We start from the raw sequence: 20,402 nt of genomic DNA, 5'->3' as shown, positions 1-20,402 counted from the left end.
GACCACATAAAGTAGCGTGTCGGCAAGAAACGAATCAGTCAAGCTGTCAGGTTCATACAAATTTTTGAATTTAGTGCAAACACACGGCGCACACCGAATGATTGGGCGCAGCGTCCATTTTAGAGAAAAAACGTATACTTTTATGTGGGCCCTATAAGTGTGAATATACGGTTTCTGCTAATGTGATTAGCAATAGGCAGAGTCAACTGTATGGACTTTACAGAATCAAAGGGTCTACTATGCCAAACTGTTGTCATGTTGTCCATCTACTGTTATTTGTGCACTATTTGGTGAAAGCATTAAATCTCATTATACTTGTGTAATGACAATAAAAGCATTCAATTCAGTGTACAATATCGAACTCAAGCAAAGGCCTTTTTGTCGTTCAATACCTCCAAGATAAATGCCTCTTGGTCCATTTATTCAGCGTGTTCAGCGTGTTCAGGCTGCGTTTCCGTCGTCCTATTGTCCCTTCTGTCACAGGCACATCTGGCAGAGAACATCTGGGGGTATTCATTAGACCCAATGTTGCCTGATCTGAAAAGAAACAAAGGTGTTCAGCATGAATCAAATACATCAAATTATAAATTAAAATCCATAAAAAAAGTCTTCTAAATTCAAAACATACCATGATGTTGCTAGTGACACAGCAAAAATTGCTAATGCGCATGACTAACACACATTGCAGTGGGCACATGCATGATTAGGTATCACACTGGTATATATAACTGTTGGTGCCAGGATTAGTGATTACACAATGATAAGGAGTTTGACTAGCACCAACGCTCACAGATGATGTCATGACACTGGCTTCCCTACTAGACATCACTAACACTGCATCCAAACCTACCGTCCTATCACATCCTAGTCTGACCAATCTTCCCTCCTCTAATCTTCATGGCTGAATGGTTTTTCCGTGTACTCCCGTTTGGCCATCTATTGCGGACCTCCGCGTGGTGGACTGCGGGGTATCATAGGTAGGAGTTTTGACGATTACCTCTATCCTACCTATAACTTCCAGCAGGCTTCCACCAGCCACCCTCCACTGGTCCCGGCTTCTAGCTCTCCAGTGCCCTTCTGGCTCCTTGCTCTCCTGCGCTTGGCCTGGCGTCCCATTCTCATGCGGCCGTCCCGGCACTAGTCGCCGACTCTAATGGTGGACATGACACTGGCGATGCCATTGGGGCAGACAGACGTGGAGAGTGGCCCGCCACCCTTCTAGAGCGTTTCCAGGGCGGGCCAGCCCGACTCAGGTTTTTGTTTGGACACTCTGGGTTTTTGTTGTTATTGTGGTTCTTTGGTCAGATCTCTGTCTATGTGATTAACCGTTATTTTCTACAATACTGCTATGTCTTTCCTGCTCGCATTCCTTCATGTGACATAAGTGTTGTGATTGTCTTGTCAACCCCTTTTGGTTTGTTGAAACCCAGTGTCTCAGTCAACCCGAGTCAGAGTATTGTTTGAGTTTTGTTGGTGTGCTGCTTCCCTTCATGTTTTTCCCCAGTAAGTTTGTTTTGTTATGTTTTCGTATTTAAGGATTTCTTTTTGTGAACCAACTTTTTTTTATTAAACCTTAGTGCACCCGCACCCCCTTGTGTCCGCCTGTTTTACCTGCATTTGGGTCCAAGTCCACTTCACTCACCCAAAGAATCATAACAGCATACATATAAAGTCAATCATGTTTTTGGAACGTAAACTGTATAATCAAATCTTCTTTAAAGCTATATTTTCCGAATTAACACCAAAACAAAAACAGTGGCAAATGAGAGGATAGCAAACTCCTTTGTGGCACACTAAAACTGTTTCAGCCTTTAAAGACACCCAGATTTATCATGTACACTTTCTACTACTCGGGCGGCTCAGTGGCGTGAGTGGTTAGCGTGTCGGCCTCACAGCTCTTGGGTCCTGGGATCATCCAGGTCACGTCCACCTGTGTGGAGTTTGATAATTGGCACCACTCACCCGTTCATGTGTATTTCATGGTAGTCATACCTCTACTTGCAAAATGAAACAGCTTTTTCCCCAAGTTGAAAATTACGTATGTAGAGCAGTACTTTATATGTAAATTATCTTATTCGTTCCATGGTCCTCACAAAACTACCAACTAAACCCTTTAAAATTGATCACTGTGTCCCAATTTTGTAGGAAAGATGTGAGAAACACACAAAAATGAGAGAAATTTATCTTTTTTTCTTTGATAAGCCATTAAAAGGAATAAACGTGCAAAATCTATTCGTGCTGAAGTGCAGGGGCAAAAGTGTCAGGACGCTAACCTTAATCAGCAGAGGCAGAGAGCACACGAACACACATTTAATATACTTAAAATTAAGAATTCAAAACAACATTCAATTGAAGTTTTAATCTTTTTCATTAATGTTTTATGATTTCTTTGGCATGTAATTTTTCAATCATTTTATTTTTCGCTTCTTACCTGTTTCGATTTAAGTTCCCCTTTGGCAGTGCTTGTTTACGGACGTTTTGAGAAAAAATCATCTAAAGACAATTGCCTTTGACGACTTTTAATAACGTTTCTAAAATGCACACAACGTTGTCAAAGTGGGCATCGCACGACTTGTAAACACTTTTACAGGATGGTTTTTCCACGAAGTCGGAAATTTCTCCCCCATTTTTTTCTGATTTGTGCTGCTGGAATGGTGATTGCTTCCTTCTCAGCCGCCTGAATTCCTCATGTATTTCTGAGCATTGCATTAACTCCTGCTCCGTTGAGAGTTCGTTTTGGTGCCCCTCGACCAACTCATCAATGTTCTCCTTACTGACCACCAGCCCCATCGCATGCCTCCGCGACACAATTTCGCCCACCACAGCCTACGGTTCAGGCTGAGGCTCGACTGCGAGTCTGTTGAAGGCACTGGGCCACAGCTTCCTCCAAGCACACATTCAAGCAGACAACAATGAACGGCGATCAAAGGGACATACGAGAATCCAGAAACACTGAGAGCTGTTGTTGCGAGACAGCCAATGAGAGCCCAGTAGAGTGTAGTGAAATCAATGCATCTGCAACACTCAAAATAAAATAATAAATACAGGAAAAGTTTTGACATTTTCTTAACTTGGATCTTGTTTTCGTATTTTGAGGCACTCATTTGCATCTCAAAAGGTTTCATAACCTGAAAATTTCATACCTAAAGGCATTCAAAAGTAGAGCCACGATGGTACTTGTACGTAAAAGGTACAAGACATCCTTGCAATAACATTATGCATAATCGAGAAGACTATCAGATCCAGCAGTCAGAGCTGTCGTGAAAAAACTTTGTCCACACATCACCATGTTTTGCATGTTTGTGCCACTTAACTGACCAGAGTGGACCAGTACGTCTTTTGGTTTGAATTTCCTCTGTTGAAATTATTCCATTCAAATTTTATTTTGGCTGCTTCCCAGCTTACCAATTTTGTTATACACAGCTGTGTATGATGACAATAAAGGCTTTTGATTTTTTAATTTTTTAATTTTTTTATTTTTTCCCCCAACAATATAAATATCTGTGTAACGCACTGTCATCTGGGTTATCATCGAAGATTAATTACAGTGTACATTACAATACATTTCCGGCCCAGCGGCTTGAGTGGTTAGCACGTCAGCCTCACAGCTCTGGGGTTCTGGGTTCAAATCCAGGTGGGTCCACCTGTGTGGAGTTTGCATGTTCTTCCCGGGCCTCTGTGGGTTTCCTCCGGGTACTCCGGTTTCCTCCCACATTCCAAAAACATGTAAGGTAGGCTGATTGGACACTCTAAAACTGCCCCTAGGTATGAGTGTGGTCATGAATAGTTGTCCGTCTCCTCGTGCCCTACGATTGGCTGGCCACCGATTCAGGTTGTCCCCTGCCTCCGGCCCGAAGTCAGCTGGGATAGGCCCCAGCACTCCCCGCGACCCTAGTGAGAATAAAGCGGCTCAGAAAATGACTGAATTACAATACATGACTGAATTACAATACATTTGTGAGTATTGTAATTCAGTCATGTATTGTAATTCAGTCATTTTCTGAACCGCTTTATCCTCACTAGGGTCGCGAAAATGATTTGTCTGGCTCTTCTTTCCCAACACCGATCAATGTAAGATGGGAAAATAGTCTTTGTGCTAGTGTGAGATAGAAAGGAACCCGTAAAATGAACTGCACTGTTTATCAGGGTGTATGAAGATTTATGGTATGTTTGTGAGGCAGCATAGGATGTGCACTTATCATTCTTAGACTGTCACCATGTTATATTCACCTCAGTACAATCTCGGGAGAGATAATACATTTGCACCCAACAGTCTTTGACAAATGCTGTTGGGACGCACATAAAAAACTTAGGTAAACATGTATGTACCAAAAACTCCGGTCTCCTTGAGGCCGCCGAACTTCTGCATGGCTTTGATAGCCTTTGTCAAGGCTTCCTTGGTCTGAAGCTGGCCAGTTACTGGGTCAGGAGGTGGGAGGTAACCAAACTTGCTCAGCCAGTCCTAGAGAGATAAGCGTGTAAAACATATAGTTCAGTTAATAATTTCTAAAACCAGGAAACACCATAGTTCTCTTTTTGAAAAAAAAAAAAATTATGGTCCAGACTTTTAGGTGCTGATCTTTTTCACGTTTCAAATTTTGCAAACAGCGCTCAACCGTTGGACAAAATGTTCTGGGCATGGTACCGCGCTAAAATACAAGAGTAAACAGTCACGAAGCGCCAGGTTGCAATATTCATGTTTATAATCATATGGTTCATCCAATTACAAGTATTTGCGGGATATTTTCCGAATCAGGTATTGCAAAGTCAATTTTATGTGTAAATATCAAGAAAACATTCAGTCTCCTCATTGCACCACGTCGAGTCCGGACTCATGTTAACTGAGGTAACTACAGTAATTCCTTGAGATACGAGCTTGATGCGTTCCGGGACCGAGCTCGTATGTCGATTTACTCGTGACCGGACGTTTCGTCGACGGACACTTCGTCCCCGGACGTTTCGCCGCCGGACAGTTTGCCGCCGGACAGTTCGTCGAACAGACATTTCGTCGCCAGACATTTCGTCGCCGGACATTTCGTCGCCGGACAATTCGTCGCCGGATTCGTCACCGGACATTTCGTCGATGGACAATTCGTTGCCGGATTTTATACGATTATTTTCCCAAATTAAACACTAGCATGTCACATATACACACACACAGTTTACAAGAAATTACAATTAATATACTAATAGTCTCGATGTGTCTGTTCGACGAGCTGTCTGGCGTCGTCGCGGGCTAAAAGTATACTAAGACTTTTATTTGTTCAATAAAATAATAAATTAAACACTTTAGAATGTCACAAATACACACACACAGTTTACAAGAAATTACAATTAATATACTAATAGTCTCGATGTGTCTGTTCGGCGAGCTGTCTGGTTTACAAAAAAATACACTTAATATACTAATACTCTCGATGTGCACCTCACAGTCAACATTAATCCGACGTCTACTGCCGTCAATGGCAGCCGATGGGTTAAATGAGTGCTGAGTACTTTGCACCTCACAGTCAACATGAATCAGACGTCTACCGCCGTCAATGGCAGCCGATGGGTTAAATGAGTACTGAGTACTCTGCACCTCACAGTCAACATAAATCGGACGTCTACCACCGTCAATGGCAAAGGTTAACGTAAGTGAAGCCAATACGTTCATCTGAAATCAAATTTAGCTGAATTCTTTCTTGGCCCAAGAACATTCATATCCAAACTTGCTGTAAGAAAATTCAATCATTTATGCACAATCCTGCTCTGCTCACTCAAATGAAGACAAAAACCAACCTTTGTGGCAGGCGTAAGACATACAAGATAGCGGCAACTGTTGGCTAATTTCACTGGGAAGCAAAGACAGTGAAAAGGCAAACAGTAATTTGTCATTCTTGGGTGCACAGTTGATCGTTCCAGTTGTTTTAAATTCACATTTGTGGAAGCAAAAGTAGAGCTGAGTCTGTGTTAATGCTTATGAGCCACTGCACCGCAGTGATATTTCTGGACTCATTTTGCCATGAAATTGTATTTGTGTTAAAACCTTCCCAAGCCTCTTATCGTAATTCATCACTGGGCAATTTAGTTTTTGTTGTTGGTGGTGTTGTGTGGAAGGGGCACACATGCGAAGACACCTCCAAATTGACAAATCATCTTCCTAGTTTTGCTTGGCCTCTCTCATTTTTGCAAACTGTTTTTAACTAAAGCAAGTATGCCAGCATTTACAACTTGCAATAAATCAGCGTGCTGTTTATTCTGCCACTGACAGCAACATTTCTAATCTTGAATTAATATTCAGGGTTGAGTGTGTTAGCAGACTAACCTTCAGGTAAGTCTCTCTCAGGCAGCTTCAGCATTTCTGCCTATGTCTGTAAATGCCTCCAAAAACTGACGTGCTTAACAAAAAAAATGTTTTCTCCAATTTAAAAGGTGCCTCCTTTCAAGCTTGTGTGCGTGTGTGTTTCATGAAGCCGCTTGTTGTAAAATAGGGATTTCAGCAAAAACAACAACAACAACAAAAAGCCAGAGAAAAAGGGCAACACCATAGAAATTGTGTGATACAACTCCTGCTAGGAATTTCCCATGAAAGTAGCTTGACGGAAGGCTTCCTCATTGAGACCAAGTGAATTCTTATATACCATATTTTTTGGACTAAAAGTTGCATCTGAGTATAAGTTGCACAAGTCAAAGAATGCACAATGAAGGGGAATGCACTGTAATTTTCACTGAATGTGTAGTATGTGTATATATGTATGTATACGGATATGTATGGAGATATGTGTACGTATATATATATATATATATATATATATATATATATATATATATATATATATATATATATATATATATATATATATATATATATGTATGTACATATATATATATATATATATATATCATCTCATTTTCTGAAACGCTTTATCCTCACTAGGGTCACGGGGGGTGCTGGAGCCAATCCCAGCTGTCTACAGGCCAGAGGCGGGGGACACCCTGAATCAGTGGCCAGCCAATCGCAGGGCACAAGGAGACAGACAACCATGCACACTCACACCCATACCTAGGGGCAATTTAGAGCTTTTTTCAGCCTACCACGCATGTTTTTGGAATGTGGGAGGAAACCGGAGTACCCAGAGGAAACCCACGCAGGCCCGGAGAGAATCTGTAAACTCCACACTGATGGACATGACCTGGATTTGAACCCAGGACGTCAGAGCTGTGAGGTCGACGCGCTAACCACTCGCTGCTTATTTATTTAGATATTCAGAATATCTAGACACAGCGGTTTGATGGCCTCAGTATTGCATCCCTACTTTTTGCAGATGATATTTTTCTGTTGGGCTCATTAGGTTGCGATCTCCAACTTCCATTGGAACGATTCGCATCTGATTGTGAAGCGGTCATGATGAGAATCAGCACCTCCAAATCTGATCCCTCTGGTCCTCAGTTGAGAAAAGGTGGCAAGCCCTCTCCGGTTGAGGAAGGAGGTCCTTCCTCAAGTGAAGTTTAAGTATTGAGGGGTCTTTTTCACGAGTGAGGGAAGAATGGAGCAGGAGATGATGCAGCGTCTGCAGTGATGCAGACTCTGCATCGGTCCAAATTGGTGTAAAAGGAGCTGAGGCGAAAGGCAAAGCTCTCTATTTACCGGTCGACCTGTGTCCCTACCCTCAACCATAGTCCCATGTTGTGGGTTGTGATCAAAGATCTCGGATACAAGCAGCTGAAATGAGCCCAGACTCCTCCAGATAGAAGCCAGATGAGTTGGCTTAGGCATCTGATTAAGATGCGGCCTGGACACCTCCCTGCTGAGGTTTTCCAGGCACATCCCACCGGGATCCCCAAACTATGTCCCCTGTCTTCCCCAATAACGCATTTAGAACCTCCTGGAAGAGCTGAAGTGGCTAGGGAAAGGGAAGTCTGGGCTTCCCTAGTGAGGCTTCTGCCCCCACAAACCGACCTCGCATAAGGAGGAAGGTGAAGATGAAGCATACGCGTGAAGGCATTACCACAAAGTTATCTAAATGGAAATCCGTCATTATCCATTTTATTGCGACTTTGCTACCTGGTTTGTGATATGCAGGCATCTAATTAAAAAAGGCCCATTCGATGCCTTACAACTTTGCATGTGTTTTGCATTATTCGTGGCTGAAGTATTGATTTTGCATTGTTTGTTTGCTTTTTAAGTCATTACCGGTGGGCCAATTAGTCTTCTGCTTCTTCTTTGTTTCCATAGATTATTTCAGGGTCCTTTTCTATTACGTGCTTGCTTTTGCCTGAAACTTTCCTTCATCATCAATTTTAGGGATTTGCGTAAAGATTGGCAGTGAGCTGCAAAGAAACCATGCACACTCACACCCATACGTAGGGGCAATTTAGAATGTCCAATCAGACTAGTATCCGGAGGAAACCCACGCAGGCCTGGGGAGAACATGCAAACTCCACACAGGTGGATCGACCTGGATTTGAACCCAGAACCCCAGAGCTGTGAGGCCAACGCGCTAACCACTCTCTTCACCAGGCCACCGCAGAAAGACTAATAAAATCTTTAATAGGATTTCTTTTCTCCAATTCTGGCTCTGGCAATTGTATGGACAATATTAAATAGTTCAGGTGCCCGTAAAAACATTTCGTCTACGCATTTATCAAGCATACAAGTGCAGGGGGAGTTCATCTGACATTTTATAGTTGGAGCACCATTTAAATTAAAAACAAAGCTTCTCAACATGGCCAACAGCTGACTAGCCACATGCTTTGTTTCCCCTAGGTGGTCTTAAATTTGATGACTGGCTTAGTTTATTTATTTTTTTAATTCATCAAAACATTCCCTATCACCCTTTAATGTAAGGTGGCCATCAAAGGAAGGAGACAAAATAGTGACATACGTCAAAACCTTCCATTATTCCTATCGCATAAAATAAAATACAATAAAACCTTTCTACTGTGAGAGGAGAGGTTATCTGAGTCTCAAATTGTACAACCTCGTAAATGTTGAACTAAAGCAGAGACCATGATTTCACACACTATAAACTGCGGAGTTGGCCATTGACTGTATAACCGCCTGAAATAACTGCAGACTCCTTAGCCAGTAGGATTTTGCAGCTTTTAAACAGAAGGTTAAAAAAATCTGTTCTAAAGTCAATAAGATACAGTATAGCTAAAAAATAAAGCAGCATTACATTGACGGAGGTTTCAAATTATAGTTATACATTTGTAATCTGCGCTTCACAGAAACTGCTTCTGTCACGTAGTGCTGGACGTGAAAATAGGATAGACCAAAATACAGGGTGGCCAGGAATTGTGGTATAGCAGAGTCCAAAAATAAACATGAACCAAAAGCCATAGAATAAATATAATACCTGGGACCAAGATTCCCTCTAATTTTTCACATGTCTGGGCATACAGACAACCTCCTTGAGCACACAGAGGACTAGTGTGAGCAACATCATAAATGTTCGCTATGGGCACACACCAGTATCACACCTGCTATAAGCAGGTGGATTGCATGTCTACTACACAAAAATTATGTAGTCATAATAAAATTTTATGATTAATATCTATGAATAAAATATCTTAATAAATGTCACTAAAGGCACAAAATCTGACTTAGATTTTAGCTTATTTTTTATATCTGTACGCTTATTTCTCATTCTCCTTCAGGCATTGACAAGGAAGCAACAAGAAATGAACACACAAAGTGGACTTGAATACACAGACATGGGTTAACGAGACATTACGAACAGGTGGGTGACACACAAGGCAACGGAAAGGCTGAGACACAACGGTAACAGGCAACAACAGGTGACACCAATGGACAATATGGACATGTTACACATGGACAAAATTAAGACGAATACTACCAAAAGCACATAAAGCTAACTTTGTCAGAGTTTAGACAAAAAATGGCCTCTTATTGAGTTTGAAATGACCGCCGCTACAAACAAATAATTATAAATCAGATGGTTGTACATTGTTTTCTACACTAGTTTGCTAATTAGCCATTTTGAACAAGCAGTCAGAGGACTTTATTACCCAGGGAGTCTCCATTCAATGCTTAATCCCAATACAGATGATCTCTGATGTTTTGACTAGGTTTTGATTTATGATTATTTGATTGATGTCGGCTGCTCTCTGCCCTCTCTGGAAGACATTGCCAGCCCTCGTTACCTCAGCAGAGCCAGGAACATCATCGGGGACCCATACCACCCTGGTCACAATTTGTTCCAGGTGCTGCCCTCTGGCAGACGCTATAGGTCCCACAAAGTACGGACAAATAGGCTTAAGGACAGTTTTTTCCCCACATCCATCAGAACTCTAAACTAGCGGTAACACAACACACATTCCCTTCTGAGGTAATATGAAAAGATGTTTGGGTGGTGATCTGCCTCCTACTGGCTGACTGAAGGTAAGTGAAAGACAGTGAGAGGTAAGTGACCCGCTCGGGGGGTGATGCGAGGTATCCATAACGGCAGAATGCCAAATTACGAGTCCGTAACTATCATATATTTAGGTCTTTTGCCGAGAAAACGCACCTTATGGAGAAGCACTACCAAGTTCGTCATACGCAGTTTCTGGGTGTGATGACAAATAGGTTTTTGTTGTTGATGATGACGACAGGGCCTATGTCCGATTATTATTATTGATGAAATGTCGCACAGTGCTATAATAAACGTGCTATGCAAGGGCTAGAGCTGGCATTTTGAAGACCTAGAGGTTTCCTTTTTGTAAATGCAAGGAACTGTTTTTCTAATGTGGGCTTTTTTTTAAAGGATTTGTGAAAATGTTGTAACATATGCGGCAGTGCGGCTTATTGTCATATGCGCTATATAGTGCTGAACTTGCAGTATCTCAACTGCCACAGTTTTGCATTGTAATGGTAAGAGTGAGGACCTCATGAAAAGAAAGAAAATGACTGTTATACAACAGTATTCATAACAAAGAGCATTTTGTATTAACTAGCTTCTAATAGCCATCGAACATCATGGAACACATCCTGTCAGAAGTTAAAGATTCTCCTTCCTGTTCCCCCAAAGGTCAAAGTGCAGCCCGCCTCTCATGAGTTTCCTCATAAAACACAACGAGTTTTGTCCTCCCTGCTTGTGAGATGACAGAACCTTTCTGTTTTCCTCAGAGACCAGCTGTGAGAAGAAAGCCACTTTAACTGACATGAATGAGTGATCCCACAACTTCACTTTGGGTATGGTGGAGTGGGGTCACATTTGTGTTGACACTGTTTGTTAGTGCCTTAGAGACAAAGCAAGACCTTTACGTCCCATCTGTTAAAAGGTTGTCAAGCCAAGCATTTGGAATACTAATGTAGTGCTATATAAGTATAATCTATAGAAAAAAAATATATCATCTCATTTTCTGAACTGCTTAATCCTCACTAGCGTCATGGGGGTGCCGGAGCCAATCGCAGCTGACTTCAGGGCAGAGGGGGGGGACACCCTGAATTACCAATTGCAGGGCACAAGTAGACGGACAACCATTCACGCTCACGCTCATACCTAGGGGCAATTTAGAGTGTCCAATTAGCCTACCACGCGCGTCTTTGGAAAGTGGGAGGAAACGGGAGTACCCGGAGAAAACCCACACAGGCTGCCCAGAAAAAAAAAAAAAATGTTTCTGTCTCTGTCTGTCTCTCTCTGTCTTTGTCCCTTTCTCTGTCTCTAGATACAAAATATTTAGGTTACAAAAAGTTTTGATGAGAAACCTTTTTTTCCAAGATAAATCTAAGTGGCGAAACGTCAAATGAAATCAAACATCCCCGAAATCTCCTTTGTCCAGTATTTTTTTTTAATTGCCGCAATAGAGTTCGATGTAAAAGTCGATTTTGGTAATGCTAAAACGAATATGAACGATCTCCTAACATTCCGGTGGGCATACATTGGCTACCCCATTAACTCATCCCATTGGCCACTTCTGGAACGAATTAATTGCGTATGTACAGGTAGCACTGTACTTACGGTATAAGCAATGCTCGCTTTGCTGTAAGACAGTAAATGTTCAGTAAATTCAGGGTATTGTGAAAAGGCGGAACCGAAATTCAGGGCTCTTAGTTGTTTAATTTGTTGCTTTTTATTTTCTTCATGCTAAAAAAAATATTCGGAAAATGCTTCTCAGGTCATGGACTGTTCAGTTGCATGTGATGTTGAATCATTTCAAATGATATACTTTAACAAAGAATTAAGGGCATTACACTAACTTTTGAAACCTTGAATTAAAATTGCAAACCACCACAAAGGTAAACATCCTAATTGTGTCGAATATGGACTCTTAAATTTAAATAAACTCTTTTTTTCCCAGTGTATAATTTAAGGAATTGAAACTCCTTGAAGGAGTTTGTTGAATATAATACACTTAAAGGAAACGGTACCCGGACGTTTCGTCGAAAGACGTTTGGTCCCCGGACGTTTGGTCGACCGGACGTTTGGTCGACCGGACGTTTGGTCGACCGGACATTTGGTAGAACGAACGTTTGGTAGAACAGACGTTTGGTAGAACAGACGTTTGGTAGAACGGACGTTTGGTAGAATGGACGTTTGGTCGCCGGGTTGTTACTGTTGAAACCAGCTCTCAAAATTATAATCATGAGAGAGAGAGAGTTTAATATCTAAATATCTAATATCAAAGTATCAACCGTAAACTCTGTCATAATTTGACAGCGAGCTAGTTTCCATCTGTAAAACAAAGCAACACTAAGAATTCAAATTCTAAAAACATGCAATAAATTCGTTTATAATAATATATAATATAATAATAATTCGTTACCTCAGCAGAGTCAAGAACATCATAGGGGACCCTTACCACCCTGGTCACAATCTGTTCCAGCTGCTGCCCTCTGGCAGACGCTATAGGTCCCACAAAGCACGGACAAATAGGCTTAAGGACAGTTTTTTCCCCACATCCATCAGAAATCTAAACTTGCGGTAACATAACACACATTCCCTTCTGCGGTAATATGAAAAGATGTTTGCGTGGTGATCTGCCTCCTACTAGCTGACTGAAGGTAAGGTAAGTGAAAGACAGTGAGAGGTAAGCGGCCTGTATCCATAACAGCAGAATGCCAAATTACAAGTCCGTAACTTGCACTTATTTAGGTCTTTTGCCGAGTAAACGCAGCTTATGGAGAAGCACCACCAATTTCGTCACACACAGTTTCTGGGTGTGATGATAAGTAGGCTTTTTGTGTTGTTGATAATTGACGACAGGGCCTATGTCCGATTATTATTATTATTATTATTAAATGTGTTTTTACTTTGCGCATTTTGAAACAAATGCAGAAAACTCTCGAATGTTTTCAGTCATGTAAATACAAGTATAAATATTTTGGAATATCTTTATACTTTTGGATTATTTTGTTGCTTGTAGCCCTTTCATTTCCTTTGACAGTTCTAGACATCAAATCCTCTACCACTTGAAAAGCTGGTACTATTAAGTATAACCGTGTCTAACTCCGATTGATAACAATAGACATCTAATCCACTTTTACTCACAGTCAAAATGGAGTTAATACCTAAAATACATTCCAAAACCTGAAATATTATTTTTATTTTTACTTTATTCTGATGGTCTATTTCACAAAGTGGAAATAATTAAAGTTATTGTTGTATAAGCTAACCTGAAGTAATTCCCTGATGACTTCGAAGTCTTGAACTTTCATACAGACATATTATTTTGCTTTATTTGACAAAACAATTTGTAAATTGTGGTTGGCAGTGGAAAATGCGCAAATTTGGAGCTATAGCTTGCACCAAGGCGACCTTCCCAATATAGTTTCTTTTAAAACAGCTGACTTTATTTCAAGGTCAAAAAGAAAATGTCAACAATACTCTGACGTGTGCAGCATGATGTCCACACTTGGTATACTGTTGCGAAAGGACATTTTCTGTTTCCTGTATAGTGAGGTCTTAGTAATTGAATGTGTGTTTCCTGCCAACAATTTGTATTGTGCTAAAGGCACTTTCTTTTAAGTAGAGTTATAATATAGGCTCAAGTAAAAAAAGGAAAGGTATTGTTTTGGCAAAATTCCCACTTCTAGCTAGTACTTCGTGTGAAGCTGTTTGTTGAGCGAGAAAATGAAATGCTTGCTGGTGTGTATTCATGACAGCAACAGTATATGTTGACCCCAAGGTCACACTTAATCAGAGATGTTCCTTCACTCCATGTGTGTGTGTAAGTGTGTGACAAAAAGAATGACAGGAAATTGCAGTTGCAAATAATATGAGTGTTGGTGGACAGTGAAAGTCAACTGGGAACATCGAGAAAAAGCCCTTTCTTTCCCATTTAAAGTGAGAGAATTTGGACTTTATATAAGTACAGTAATACCTGGAACACCCACTGTAAAAAAAAAATCAAAAATAAGATATTACAATGGAAAAACATGTTTTTAATTATTCAAATTCACCACCTACTCTTACAAAGTAAGAAATACCTATCTAGTGGTTATGATCTGCAATAAAATGTAAAATTATTATACGTTCGGTTTACCCATTTGTGACACTACGTAACATAACAGAAACTTTAAATTTAACTTAAATGAACTTAGACAACTGTACACACACTTAAAAATAAGTTTTAATTTTAAGTTGGCAAGCCAGCTCAGTCACGCGTACACCATTATCATGTTTTTCTATTATTTCATGCTTTATATCGATTAGCATCATCTTTTTCTTCTCACCACCCTTCATTGCGCCAGCTTGCTTTGGACCCATTGTTTTTCATTTAATTCTGCACCGAGTAATGCAAAAAAAACACGTAAATATAATGACAACTGTACGGCCGATGCTTGGACATATCTTTATGTGACCGAGATGCGTGAAAAATCCAAATCCTAAATTATTTGCAACCTCATTTCGAAGCTGGACAACTCATTTGTGAAGGGAATTTGTCATATTTTTTGTTGCTTCTTTGAAAATTATATGATTAAAATGCAGTTATAGCCCTTGTTCAAATCAATCAATCAAATGGGCGTTTGGGAATACGTACTTTTTTCTTAACTCGTTTCCTGACTGCAAAAATATATGATCGGGACATCCCCAAGCTTTAGTGTAATGTGGAGGGTTTTACATGTGCTTTAATCCTTAAACATTACATAACCAGACCTCAAATCTAAAAGGCCACAGAGCCTTCTTTAATCTAAAGTTGGATTCAGCAGAATTCATTTATAGCAAAATTGGCTTGAGGTGGAGCAAAGCCGATGCGGCTGCAAGCATGTGGCCGTGAAGACCACTTAAAGGTTAGATTTCCTCCTGTGGTTAAAAGAGCCATCGTTCTTTTTTTCCCCTTTGTTCATTGTATTTTTAGAATTTTTCCCTTTCCTCCTTAAATGAGCCGTCGAGGGCCTGACATATCCCTGACTTTGGATGTCGGAGAACCACACACACTGGTACATCGTAAAGATAATCTATGTCACAAGAGTTCAAACAAACAGAGGGAAGACATATATGAGGAAGGAGATTAAAGCGGAAAGCTCAGGCATGCCCTCAATATAAGTCGTTTTTTGAAGGAAATTAGGACAAAAAGAGATTGTCTTCAAAGCTGCACTGAAGAATAACTAGGAAGCACAAGGAAAAAAGAATCTTTCTGAAGAATAACTAGGAAGTAGAAGGCAAAAAGAATCTTTAGTTGAAATAGTTTTTCTATATCTGGCAATGTGTTCCACTAATTAGGGGTGTTTAGATGCACAAGATCCTTAACAGTAATGATGACTGATTAACGTAACAAGAATTTGATTGCTATACATTTCAGACCAACATTGTGCACATTTTTTTAAAATTCAAAATTAAATAATCCATGCAGGGTGAGGGTGGTGGTAACTCAAAATGTTTAATTAAAGAGACCAAAAAACAAAGGCAGCAGATCCAAAAATACAAAGGTAAAGGCTTGGAAGCATACTGTGATCCTTCACCTTTTTTATATTAAGTATTAAAAAAAATGCCAATATTAACGCTGAAACTCACAAGCGGAAGACAGGAGATGAAAAATGGTCGCCGATCTTTTGGTCACAGTTTTTTTGCTGCCCCGGAAAGTAAGTGATGATTACCATTTAAATCGTTGCTCAAATTCCCTACATACAAACTGCGAATTACTATTTAGTCATACTTAATGCCCTAGTAATTATTAGGCTAAAGAAAAGCTCCAAATTTCCCGGACTTTTATTGTTTTTAGTTGGAGAACTTGTTAAGACCCTGACTGACGTAGCTTCTTAAAGGGACAACGCATGTACATACAAACTCTTATACACTCACACGTCGGCTCAGTGAAACTGCTCATGGCCATTGTTGGCTTTTATTGATGCGTAGACCGCGTTGTTTTACCTTGTTTTGTCGCCGGTCTTTTGGTCGCCGGTCTTTTGGTCGCCCGTTGTCGTGGTCGGGGCGACCAAAAGACCGCGACCAAAAGACCGGCGACCAATCGACCGCACACGGAGATATGGGTTAAGCAGGGGTAGGGAACCTATGGCTCGGGAGCCACATATGGCTCTTTTGATGGGTGCATATGGCTCTCCACTAACCTGTGAGGTAAACTATGGAAACTGCTGGTGAGAAAGCGCAGGAATAGGAGCGTTACGTTGGTATTATGGCATTGACACTACCCCAGCGCCTTATAATCATTTTTTTTCATACACTCTTTTGCATGGATTTTCTCATTGATATCCATTGATTAGCAACGACGTAACAATGTTGTCAAAAGAATTCAAAGACTTTTTGTACTTTAAAAGTGGTGAAATGACTAAAAAAGGCACACATTTTCATGTATGTTGACTTTTAAATTCGGAGCATGGCTCTCAAGGATTAACATTTAAAAAATATGAATTGTTTATGGCTCTTTCCATCAAAAAGGTTCCCGACCCCTGGGTTAAGGAGACAGAGAGAAAAGGTAGGTGACACACGAGGCAGCGGTGGAGGATGCAACAACAGGTGAAAGCAATGGCCAATGACATTGACAAGTTACACACATGGTAAAAGCCAATAAATAAATCGGGACACGATTTTACAAATTGGCTAAGGATGTTATTTTATTGGTCTTCCTTCATAGGTGATTATATTCATCTGTTCTATTGGAAAGCCCCGATGCTATAAGCAGATGGCCAACCCCCTGCCTGCTGCAGGCATCACTCAAACTCCTCATTAGATAAGTACTTTCATAAAATGGAACGACAATGGAACAGCCTTCCTGTAAAGTCACTGGGTGTACACGCTTTCACACCAAGGTTCCACTTTAGCTGCTATTCCATTCTTTGATTACACATACACCCACTCTAATTAAATTTTGCGAGTCTACGGGAAGCAACAAAAAATGTGTGCACGTGTGTCTCAGTGTCTCAGAGCAAGTGTGTGACAGAGAGGATTAAAATGCAGCTCGTAAATGAATCATTTAATCCCTGGTTTAGAGACAGCTGGCTCTACAGAGAGCCAAGACATGGCTCCTCTCTGTCAACTGAGGCGCTGCAGGAGACGACCAGAGATGAACGAAGTCGGAATGAAAAGAGAGAGGAAGGCTTTTATTCCGTGACCTTTCAACCTTAGGTGACTTGGAGGTGTCTGCTTAATGGAGCCTGCCAATTGTTCAGCCTATCCTATTACATAGGGAGCAAAGGATGTGTTCACTGAAAGAACAAAGATAATAGAAACACCAATGACAAGGTGACCCAATACATATAGTGTGACTAGGTGAGTGCGATGGCTCATGTTTCCGACAGTGGACAACGGACTTCCAGTTAACTGTTTACTATATGTGTCTTGTTTTATGTTGTGATGTTTGACAGATGACCTTCCACTCACTGATCTGCTTCTGTTACTAGAGTGTAACACTTTGTAGAGCAGCCGAATGCACAACCATTAAGGTGATGCCGTCTGTAGATAAGTCAGCATGGATTGCAGTGCAAGAAATCCAGCTGGTTGTGGATGAGCACAGTGGTGCATGTCGCTATCTTCGGCTATTGTGATAAAGGCTCTTAAAAGATTCATACCAGTCTTCCCGGTTTTGGGGGCTTTTACAGGTGACTGGTTCTTCTTTTGAGGGCAATAACAGGTCATTTTCTGTTGATTTTGAGTCACTTCCATTTTTTTTCAGGGACATGCCTGGGTCACTTCATGTTTAGTGACCCAAAAGCAACAGAAAGTGATCGGTATGTCCCAAGAACAAGTAAGCGACCCAGAAATGCGCCAAAATCAGAAAGAATTAATGCACTGGCTGCCATTGATGGCCATAGACGTCTTATCCATTTGTCATGGGAGGGATGGCAGTGAATGAATGAATGTTCCATCTAGAGCTGGGGAATATGACAAAAATTGTTTTCACTATAAAAATAAAAATATCTGTTGATATATGGATAATTATCACAATAATTATCACATCTATTTTGTTTCAAATTTGAAACTTCAAACTTCTGTGTAATAGTAATAAATTACTTTCCTCCTTTTTCAAATATGAAATTAACTATGTTACCTTACTATACAACAAAAGACAATATGAAATATGATGATTTTAAAAAGTGTTTTTGTTGTTCTGTTGTGCAATGAAGATAAGACAACTCCCTCCTTTCACTTTGAAAAGTAAAGAATAAAAACTAAAGAAATTTTCACAGGCATCTTTATTTTTATAAATTTGCCTTCCAACCAAAAGGTACTGTGCAATATGAAACAAATAAAATAATCAACTGTAGACATTACCATTGGCAAGCAGACTATTTTCATCCTCACCAAAAGAAGAGTAAATTTACCTCACAAATGGCCATTTACAAAAAAATAAAATAAAAAAGTTGGATGAACCCATTTAGATTTTTGCAACGTTTTCAGAACATTTTCATAAAGTGGGAAAACATCTTGATATCAAGTAAGAAACATATTACAGGCTGTCCTCAAATGAGAACAGTGGGTTAAGGACATTTTCAATAAGGCTGCTCTTTGCACAGGCACGAGGCATTTAAAAAAAATAATAAAGAGAGCCAGAAATAAAACGCCAGCGAGAAGTCACTTGGATTTTTTACTAGGTCGGGTCGGTGTTGTCCTCTCATCTCATAATTGCTTATTTTGGCATTGTTATTGTCCATGCTGCGTGTCAGCCTCTATTACTAACATGCTAAAAACACGTCTCCTCGTCATCCTCTTCTCCTGAGCTTTTGTCTGGAACTAGTGTCCATCTCGCACAAGCGCCCCCGCTCTCTGTAGTGGTCGGGTGGTATAATTACAGTTTAAAATTATCAAATTTTTATCAATTTTTTTAAATATTATCGTTGACAAAAATAATTTCACGATAATTATCGTTATCGTTTTATCGCCCAGCTCTATATGTACTTGATGATGAATTATTTGGTCCTTTCATAAAATTGTGGAATGAGTGTGCTTGATAACTTTTCAATTTTTAAAGCAAGATCAGGAAATGCTTTAGTTACAGTTGAGCCCCAATAAAATAAAAATAAAAAGGGAAGAAACTGATGGTTCAGACGGATTAAATTTGGCAATGCACGTCCCACCAGAGTTTATTTTAAGAGGTGGAAGATTCAATGGCACTTATTAGGGAATCAGCCTCTAAGTGGTCTTTGAAGTTTTTCTCTGTGGGTGGGAATGTGGTATGGCACTGCGCCAAATCCACAAACACAAGGATTGAGTAACGCCTACCCACTCTCCCAGCTGTTGCCTTTATCCCGTGAACCGCACACGTACACATTAATACAGTGCTGCATGAGATTTTTGGACAGTTCTCTCAAATGCAACCCATTGCTAGAAATAATCCTTATCCTTTAAGTGTGTGTCTATGAGGGCGTTCTTTTTCTTCTTTTTGTAAGTTAAAATATTTATATTTGCATACCTTTCCTAAATTTAATGTATGAATGAATAGGCATATATTTGTTTCACAGACGTTATGAGGAAGGCTATTTGCATGACAGCCTCAACTTCAACAGAACTGTAGTAATATACATTCCGTCTTACTAGCATTACACATGTTATTTATGTGTGCACAGAGGTCAGGCAAAGGGGCTTGTGTGTGTGTGTGTGTCAGTCAACGCACTCTGGAAACAGTTCAACACCAGTTTTAATGATGATATTCAACCCAGGCTGCTTCCTGAGCTAAATTTCCCCTCCCTTTTATAAAATTGAGACTGGGAGAAATAGGACTCAACCTAGAAAGCAATGTTGCATTTAAAGTTTATTACTCTTACTAATTGATGTGAAGTTTTTGTTTATATGCAGGAGTGTTAAGAGTGAGATAATTTAAAAAATGCCCCAAAGAAATTTTCACATGAGAAATGGAGCTTGACGAGCAGTTCCTCTGCTTATGTATTCATCTAGGTCAGGGGTGGGCCAACTATTCCACAAAGGGCCGCAGTAGGTGCAGGTTTTCGTTCCAACCCATAAGAGGAAGCCTTTCCCCCAATTTGGTATGTTAGATATATAATCAGTGGATTGCAGTCA

The 20,402-nt window shown here is 40.3% G+C and overlaps 1 protein-coding gene across 1 annotated transcript in view; it reads right to left on the bottom strand.

The window, feature by feature from the left end:
• mmp17a (matrix metallopeptidase 17a) overlaps positions 1–20,402 on the bottom strand; it is an 86,899-nt gene that overhangs the window by 43,977 nt on the left and 22,520 nt on the right. The window contains exons 2-3 of the mRNA XM_077623129.1: positions 4,330–4,462; positions 393–537 (exon numbers count right to left, since the gene is read on the bottom strand). Of these exons, the coding sequence (XP_077479255.1) occupies positions 393–537; positions 4,330–4,462 (278 nt within the window). The remainder of the gene's footprint in view (positions 1–392; positions 538–4,329; positions 4,463–20,402) is intronic.

The sequence above is a fragment of the Stigmatopora argus genome, chromosome 16 (assembly GCF_051989625.1).
Source record: "Stigmatopora argus isolate UIUO_Sarg chromosome 16, RoL_Sarg_1.0, whole genome shotgun sequence".
NCBI lineage: Eukaryota > Metazoa > Chordata > Actinopteri > Syngnathiformes > Syngnathidae > Stigmatopora > Stigmatopora argus.
Note: the sequence above shows the minus strand (reverse complement) of the source record. Positions and strands in the feature narration are given on the sequence as shown.